The sequence below is a fragment of the Hippocampus guttulatus genome, chromosome 1 (assembly GCF_054856545.1).
Source record: "Hippocampus guttulatus isolate MCC_2025c chromosome 1, RoL_Hgut_1.0, whole genome shotgun sequence".
Lineage (NCBI taxonomy): Eukaryota > Metazoa > Chordata > Actinopteri > Syngnathiformes > Syngnathidae > Hippocampus > Hippocampus guttulatus.
In genome coordinates this window covers 1,036,479-1,045,526 of record NC_141261.1, presented here as the reverse complement: position 1 = coordinate 1,045,526, position 9,048 = coordinate 1,036,479, and the positions used below count along the sequence as shown (strand labels likewise).

Here is a 9,048-nt window from a genome sequence, read left to right as displayed (position 1 = left end):
TAGACGTGCCACCAGCTGGAGACCAACAGAATGGAATCGTGACAAAGTCAGCTATAATAGTTGTTCAATTATTGTTTGTGTGTAAACAGGGTAACGAAATGATTGCAAACGTTATTTATTACACATGACAATTTGACATTACGATACAGATTTTAGCAAGGATCATGTAAGTTGACACATATGATTTCCCGGGCCACATAAAATGATGTGGCCGTCGGATCTGGCCCCGGGGCCTTGAGTTTGACACCTGTGCTTTAGACAAATAAGTCTAACAATAACTCTACATTCCAGGACAAAGAGGTGTAGCTATATCATACTCCAAAAATATAAACAATGCAGTTTTGACCCCTGTTTAGGTTTATTTACATGCTTCATGAGGATAATTTTATTCAAAATGTACCAAACTCAATTTAAGTTGGACACGAAAAGCCAGAAGGCACTCAAGTCATTCAACATCATCTGAGACTGCAGGTCAGCACATGACATGAATTGAATGAATGTGCTCTTTCTATCACTGTTCCCACATTGAGTGTTTTTTGTTTCCTTAAGAAAAAAAGCACAGCTGATTTCTTTGGTAAACCCTGCCTCCCGGAATATATTATCCATTTCCAAGACTGACGACGTTTTGATTTTGTTTATCCTTCTGGCCTGCCTCCAGTAATTTGGGGCCACTGTGTAAAAGCACTTCCCAGAGAGAGAGGGGGCTTGGGGGAAGCGTCCCAGCTTCTCTTGTAAATTAGTACACGCAGATGTTTAAAATTCCCTTCTGATATGCAACTGGTGAGATCAGGTTTTGTTTTAATTTCGGAAAGCAACCTGGACTGGGAATCACCAGATATTCTCCTTAAACTGATTATTTGAGAACAAGATTTCGCAGACTGTACATTATCAAGAGCATGTTGAAATCAATCTTTTTCTAATCAAATGACCAAAACATAAAATCAATGCTAGAAAATACATAAGGGAATTAATCGCAACTAAACTAACTAAACTGTTCCACTGTTCATGTTGCATGGGGCAACAATACTGATTTTCAAGGCCCTGGGCAGATGACATGGTGTCCCAAAGAGCTGTAGTTCCCCAACTTTTTGGGCTTGTGTATCACCTCATACATGTGGAAGGTTCTCCAAAAGGCTAACAGATCACAAGTGATTATTAAATGAAAATCATTTTAATTCTGTTTCCTTTATTTTCAACGTTTGATTCTTAGGTATTGTCATCGTTTTAACTCAAACAAAAAATAAGTAGGAGCAGCTACGCCACAGGTTATTGATCTGGGAAAAATTCTGTTTCCACAAAGCGCCCTGCAATGTGCTCACATACCTCTAAAGGACGCATTCCCCCGTTTGGGGAAACACTGAAAATAAGGATGAAATCCATCCATCCATCCGTTTTCTGATCCGCTTATCCTCACAAGGATCACGGAGGGTGCTGGAGCCTATCTCAGCTGTCTTCAGGCAGTAGGCGGGGGACACCCTGAACTGGTTGCCAGCCAATCGCAGGAGAATGAAATCTGATTGGACAAAAAATAAATAAAAATCCAACGTCTACCTTTACTGGAAGCAGTACAGTCAAACGATATGCTCCAAACTGAAGAAAATATAGACGGGTGGAAATAATACTTTAATACAATTTCAGTTAACAAATAATTGAATTTTTAAATTGTGGTCAGTGCAGAGAAGGTGTTCCTGCTCCTAAATGGTGGCATTTTGCTCTTAAAATTTGAGACAATGCAGGTACATTTTTCATTTCATTGTGCCCATCAAACCAAGAATTTTTCAGATTTAAAAAGTACATAGATATATGTATATTCTTGAATGTTTTGTTGCTGACATTGTCTGCTCCATAGTTCAGCCCATTCATCAGAAATATCGTGAAAATGAGTGGAGTGAACCTTTATTTCACAGGTTGATTAATGATTACAGTGTGTTGCCTTAAATTTTTGTAGTTGTGACCTAAGATTTTCACATTTGTAGAAATTGTGCTCTTAGTGGAAAAAAAAGAGCCCGACCCTGCCCCTACCCTCATGCCAATGACCAAGCATAAGGTTCAGTGTAAAAACGTCTTAGCTAAACTCACTACTTAATGTAGAAAATGCATAGCTGAGGTTGTTCAATGGGTGTCTAGCAGGCGGAAACGTTCTGGTCCATCTACAAAACATGTCTACCTTTTGTCATAGGAAAGATTCAGAACATCCATTTGTTTTCTGGAGCGGTGCTGGGGTACCATTCTTCCCTCAATGATTTTTTTTAAACTTACGTCAGGAGAACAAATATCAGAGATGTGCTTTGGTTTAAATTTTTTTTAAAAAAACATTAGCCCAAAAAAACTCCTGTACTCATACGACATAATGAATGGAGGTTTTCTTGCTTTTTCTGAGATGTGGTGCAGTGTCACGGTGAATGGGAGGAGTGTTCATTATCAGATAAAGACAGTCATTTTTCAGATTTTGTCAGGAAGCAGCTGAGAGTTATTAAAAAGTAAAACAAAACTCAATCACACGAGTTCCAGTAATTTTATTTGCTTCTGCAAAGTTAGAGTATCACAAGAGCAGGGTGTCAAATTGGTTGAACGAAAACACTTTCTTGTAATAAGTATACTGGACAAAGCATTCAAAAAGTATTGCAATACATAGAAAAATACACGTCCCTGGTAATACAGCCATTTGTTTACACTCCCTTGCCCCGAGTGAAAAATGCTAATGTATATTTTTATAAAATACAGAAGATAGCATACACATTTTGCCATCTTGCTCAAGGGAACCATGGCCATTCGTTGTCAATTGAATACAGTTGACCCTCCACTCAACAGACCATAGAAATGAAATGAACATTCACTCAGTGTTCTTGAGATTAAGGGCTTTTTTTTCTCTTGTGTTGTGCAGTGAAACCCCCTTTGCCAAATTACTCTTTCCTCTCTTGCGCACCCTAATTCTGTGACATAATCTTAAGAGGTTTGCTACTAAAGCTTCATGACATGGAGCCGAGAGTATATGTCATGTCACGGTGAATGAATAAAGAGGGGGGGGGGGGGGGTCTTACCCGAACTACCTATACAGCATTTCTTTTCTTTTAGCATAGATGGAGCTGACAGAAAACACAGAGTCAGTGAAAGCAGTGGGGAGAAAAGGGTAGAGTTGGAAGAACACCCGATCCATGGCTGAGACTACCAAGTATCTACGTTTTGGGTGGGGGGCCGTTAGCGCGTGCAGCATGGCAGCAATGACTTTGTCTGCGTTGGTGAAACCCATCTTGCATGTGTAGACAAAGTACTCGATGGCCAACTCAATGTAGTCTCGGTTGAAGACTTGCTTGCGCTCATCATCGAACTTACTCCAAATGTCGGATAGGGTCTTCATCTTTACAATGTTGGTGGCTTGGCCGAAGTTACCTGGCTGAATGATGCTAACCTGAGAGGGGAAACAAGGTTCAAATTTAAATTTGTCTTGGAGCAAGGGAAAGCATCATACATCGACATCATCCTGTGTATAAAATGCCACGTTCACATTTCATTGGTGCAATAATACGTTTTGACATCCCCATTTAGCCATATTTGATCCTTGTTCATGATAAGCTTAATAAACCGAGGAACGTCCCAGGTCTTGTACCCGTTATCTTTTCATAGCGGTATCTTGCATTTCTTGGCCTGATACTACTTGTTCAGTTCAGTATGCATACAGTGGATCTGATGAGATTTTCTTTATGGTTCTTTCACTGCCTGGTCAAACTTTTCCTGAGGGGTGTTTGGAGATGCGCACAAATCCCATGACCTGGCAGCTGTGTTTTTAATTTAACTGCGAGGTTACTCAAACAGTTGTCAATGCAATAACCCAAATCGCCTTCTCAGATTTCAAATGGCTGTCATTTACCACAAAAAGAAATGTAAAACTAATGTTGGTTTTTCCACAGATTTAATGCGCTACAGACGAGCCTTTGTGGAAAGAAGAACTTTCACATACATCACGCTTCCCTCAACGTCGCATGATTTGTTTGCGGTTCTGTTTCGTCAAAGTACCTTCACACCGAAGCTGTCCATTTCCACCCGTAAGCAGTCGGCAAATGCTTCCAGTCCTCGTTTGGACACGCTGTATGTTGCCATGTTCAGGCAGTTGAAGAAAGAGAAAATGCTCGACACGAAGACCATCCTGCCTGCGGCAGTCGGGACGAACAATAAATGACCAAGTACGCAAGGGAAATATCAAAGACGGGTTTGCGCGTTACCTTTGGCAGCACGCACCAAAGGCAGGAAGGCCACAGTCATCCTGATGCACCCAAAGAGGTTGATGTCCACCATGTGGCGGAAGTCTTCAATTGTGCTCCATTCGATCTCAGCCCAGTCCGAGATGCCAGCGTTGTTCACCACTGCCCACAGACCTGCAGACAAGCAGAAACTGTGGTCTCGGAACAGCTCTTTGACACGCACCATTTCAGGATTCAATGAGTTACAAATAAATACTCGTGTTTTCTGTTCTCACCGTTTTCCGGCAGGTTCTCCTTGACAGTCTTCTTTGCCTGCTGCACATCCTCGTTACTGGTTACGTCCAGTTTGAGGATTTTCAAATTACTGGAGCTCTCTTTGGCCAGGCTCTGGGCACCCATTCCCTGTGGAAACAAGCACCCGGCAAAGACCACAAAACCCTTGTGGTCCAAGCTTCGAGCCAGCTCGTAGCCAAAACCGCTGTCACAGCCAGTTATCAGCACGGCGGAGCCATGACCATCCACTGGAGAACCGCAGTACCGGCGAGAATAAAGTTTACCAAAGGCAAGGAGAAACACGGCCAAGAAGGGGATGATGCAGAGGACTTGCTCGGTGGAAAAAAAGGAATTCATGTTGGCCATGCGTCTGCGAGTCACTCTTCTGCGAAGTATCTGCTGGTGGAGCCCATCAGCCGGTTCTTTATACTGATGTGAGTATTAAGATGACACAATTTGTTCAGGTCTGCATGTGACTTCAACGCCTCATTGACGACATAGTTCTTTTAATCGGTATGGCATGTCGAATCAGACATCGTCCTCAACACACCTTCATCACAGGCTCCATTACATTGAGTACCGGTACATCAGCAGTTATTTATTTGCCTCAATTTTTTTCAGAATTGGATTTCGTGAAAGTCAAGCATTCACATTGATAAATGCACTCAAGAGCAAAACAAGTAGCTCACTTTTCAGCATGAATGTTTTCATACAAAAAAACCCCCCAAACAGATCACACTGTCTAGCTGTATGTCAGGGTCGGGTCATTGGGCTATGTAACGACCAGTAGGGGTTCAAGTCCTTCCGGAAACATGACTCCACTGTCCTTGACGAAAGCACTGAACTGCATCCCCCCCCCTGCTCCTGTGGGTGCCACTAGCAGTGTGTGTTCTTTGTCATGGGTCAAATGCAGTGGTTACATTTTCATGTATGCATGTGTACATGACAAATGACATTTAAACAGAAGAAAAAAGGAGGCTATTTAAATGACCTACAGCATCGGAGTAAAGGATTGCAATTATAAAATAGAAACGTATACCGGTACTCCTAATTTCTGGGGCAGGGCAATTTATTGATACCACACTTGCTCAACAACATTGACCGTATGCACATTTCTGGACCAGACAGAACACTAAGCAATGTGGTTTAAAAAGCCATAGACTGATACACTGATGCAAATTATATCATTCTAGACCATTCGATCAAACACTCTTTCACGAACTCCGCTCCTGTTTTCTGAAAAACGTTTCATGAGGTTAAATGTCTGTCAGCACGCATGCGCACACGCATCTGTTAGCTAGACAATAGAAGCATTAGAATATTAACACATACACTTTGCATTATTACTTGATTCTCTCATTCCAATCAAAAAGGACGGTGGCCGCTCTACTGTTTGACCACCTATAACGTTCCCTAGCTCAAAAACAAAACAAAAAAACATTCAGCTAACTTCTACCTAGCAAACGACTAAACAGTAAATGCAACCAAAAAGCAGCTTGGTATTGATCATCAAATCCAGGCCCAGAAAGGAAAAACCCTGCCACAGTTGGGCCTTAGGTACAGGTGCTCCACAGGTGCTTCTAATTCAACCGGCAGGTGCTCATTTACCTGTGAAACACCAGTGGCGAAAAACTGGCAGGGTTTGATCTTTCTTGACCTGGAATTGTTGGTATTGAGTGGTAGAAGATGAGAAATTTGTCACACATCCTGGCAAACAGCAAGGTACACTTACAAATTGACTCATAGAAAGTACACACGGCTCGACTGAAAGCGGACAAATTCCGCTTGAGTCAGGCTCAAAAACAGAGGTGGGAGGAGTGAAGAAGTGGATCACACCATTCAGGTAAAAAAAAAGGGGAGGGTGGATACTGCATTTATGTTATAATTTTCTTGTCAAAGTATTATGTTTCAACTGAGTATTCTATGTTTTTTTTAAACAAATATCTAGTGTGTTAAACAAATAATAAATAAATAAATAGATTGGGGGACGCTTGGGGTAGTCCCTTTCGTGGTGCTTCAGCACTCCCAAAATGGCCTAGCCACACTTAAACAGACAATAACTCACACCCCCCAAAAAAGGTAATTTGGAGCATTTATTTGCATAAAATTAACAATGGTCAAAACACACACACACACACACACACACACACACACACACACACACACACACACACACACACACACACACACACAATATCCTGGGACATTGGTTATCCACCAATTTATTTGTACTCTTATATGGACTTTCTAATTAATAGAAATGGTAAATCAATTCAATTATTCTATATCATAAAACATTGATTTAGTGTAAATGTTGTATCCTTCAGACTTAATCGCACTTAATTCTGGAATAGAAGTTGCACCAGTCAAAAAAATGCATGAAGAAAAACAAAAACATTTGCTCTCGATTATAGGTCACATTTTGGGGGGAAACCGAGACCGGCACCAGTTGAGCTTGGGCTGGCATACAAAATACCCATTTCCTAATCATTTTCATGGCAGCGAATGAGTTGTGTTTAGATTCAAAACCTCTAACTACAGAAACGTTTTTCTTTTTAATTTAATATGGCTTACATTAACTGGCATCTCTCGTTTCATTGTGACCTAAGGTATAACCCCGGTTATTTAAAAAATTGTGTTTTTTTTGTATTTGTAGGGAGGCATAGTGACATTACATAAAGGAAGCCTCAAATATTGTACCATCTCTTTTTTTTTTTATTCATAGAATTTGAAATGGGTTAAATCATGCTTCTAAGTCATCAAAGCAGTTCAGGGAAGGGTAAATGTGAAAACAGTCTTAATAGCTTAAAACCAACAGTGGCATCACATGGCTTTAAATAACAAACACAATGTGACATTGCATTCATCAGGGAAATGTAATTGATTAGGGCGTGCTGGAGGTTATTGTTGGAGGATGATCAAACAGGGGGAAGCGTGTTGTTGTCGACACGGCGGGATCCCTTGACCGTTCTCCACTTCCCGCGTGTTCGTTTGATTCGGGCTGAGTTGATGTGCAAAAGTCAGAGGCTGGAAATGGAGAAGTTCTTGCAAGATGTTTTACTGAACGTTCAGGGCACAACACGAATCGATTCGGGCTCCCGTGAGTCTCAGATTTCATCAGGAAGCCCCGAGCAACTACAGTCACGCGTACATATAGGCATAGTATGTTAATTATATTAATTAGGGGCGGGCAGTCCTTCCCCTTATGTAAAAATCAGAAACAAAGAAAGGTCAATGTAGTTCGATCTTGGCATTTTGACAAAGTACAGACCACATCTGCTGTGCACAAATCTCGAGACAAGAGTTCCTCCTCTAGGGAACTTGACAGCCTTCAGGAACTTTCCCAAGGTGGGAGACGCAAAAGAAAACACTTGGGGGGGCTGTTAATCACTCAAGGGGAAATAGGACCCCAGCTTCACACTACATTCTTTGTTTTAAGTAGCGGATGTTCAGGACAGAGACCTAATAGTCAAAGTCGACCTGTCTATGATACAAAGTTTTAAGCTAAACATATAACATCTATAGGTGATATCTTCATTATCCAAGCCGTCATCGAAGAGTAGGCAGGGGACACCCTGAACTAGTTGCCAGCCAATCGCAGGACATAGACCAACAACAATTCACGCTCACAATCACACCTTGGGACAATTTAGAGTGTTACATTGACCTGCCACGCATGTTTTTGGAATGTGGGAAGAAACCTGAGTACCCGGAGAAAACCCACACAGGCACTGGGAGAACATGCAAACTCCACATCGGAAAGTCGGAGACGGAATCGAACGCTGCACCTCTGCACCACTGTAACGCGGACGTGCTAATTAGTCAATCACCTTGAGTTTTAACATTGATTATCATTTAAAAAGACCCCAGACAACCTCCCAGAGCTTGCTTGAAGGTATTGCGATGTCAGACAAAATCTGTTAAACATACGGTAGTTATAAGCCCAGTCCGACATTAATACAGTTTGTACAGTATTTTGAGAAATAATGAAGGACTTTCCATCATCCAAACTTTTTATGAAAAAACAAACATGGTCTCTTCCAACGAACCTTTTCAAAAGCCTTGTGGAAATCAGATGCAGTGTAAAATAAATCAGCACACCCTACCAGATTTGTTCGAAAAGTTTTCTTGCGAAATCAATATTTTGTGTGACATGATAGTAAAAAATATTTGCACCGAGGTGGGCTATGAATTGCAAATGACATTTGTCAATGTGCACATGCAATCACATTTTTGGGTAAAAATTCATGTATAATAAATATGATAAAATCAAGATGATAAAATCATCTTCATTAGTCCCACACTGGGGACATCTGTAAAACTGTCCATATATTGTACATGTTTGCAAAATCCTTCTTGTAGTTCGAATGATTAAATACATTTTAACAGTTGTACAATAAACATTTGGCTGATGTGATCGACATGAAGCAAGTGCTCCCTCTTGTGGTCATGATGCTTCTTGCAGATAAGACTGTCAAAGCTTTCTCTGAGAAATCAGGGTTGTTTAAAACCAAATAGACGCTGACCCGGTCACAACATTTTAGCTCTGCCCCCATTTGCCACGGTAACGAACGCC

General features: G+C 41.2%; 1 protein-coding gene across 3 annotated transcripts; it reads right to left on the bottom strand.

The window, feature by feature from the left end:
* Positions 1 to 2,501: 2,501 nt before the first annotated feature.
* LOC147209951 (D-beta-hydroxybutyrate dehydrogenase, mitochondrial-like) lies at positions 2,502 to 8,980 on the bottom strand. 3 transcript variants are annotated; one of them, XM_086122520.1, is made up of 6 exons: positions 6,205 to 8,980; positions 6,081 to 6,129; positions 4,475 to 4,901; positions 4,221 to 4,373; positions 4,015 to 4,148; positions 2,502 to 3,409 (listed from the first exon to the last, which is right to left on the bottom strand). In XM_086122520.1, the coding sequence occupies exons 3-6, from the start codon at positions 4,836 to 4,838 to the stop codon at positions 3,047 to 3,049; spliced, it is 1,014 nt and encodes a 337-aa protein (XP_085978646.1). In that variant the 5' UTR covers positions 4,839 to 4,901; positions 6,081 to 6,129; positions 6,205 to 8,980; the 3' UTR covers positions 2,502 to 3,046. The 3 variants fall into 3 exon arrangements, with proteins under 3 accessions (XP_085978646.1, XP_085978730.1, XP_085978579.1); XM_086122604.1 differs by having other exon boundaries at positions 4,475 to 4,601; positions 4,757 to 8,980; XM_086122453.1 differs by lacking the exon at positions 6,081 to 6,129.
* Between the last annotated feature and the right edge of the window lie 68 nt (positions 8,981 to 9,048).

Coding starts and splice junctions, on each gene's coding strand:
- LOC147209951 (XM_086122453.1), bottom strand. Junction 4,149..4,220: donor TTTGGTGCGTGCTGCCAAAG/GTAACGCGCAAA, acceptor CGACTGCCGCAG/GCAGGATGGTCTTCGTGTCG. Junction 3,410..4,014: donor TGGACAGCTTCGGTGTGAAG/GTACTTTGACGA, acceptor TTCCCCTCTCAG/GTTAGCATCATTCAGCCAGG.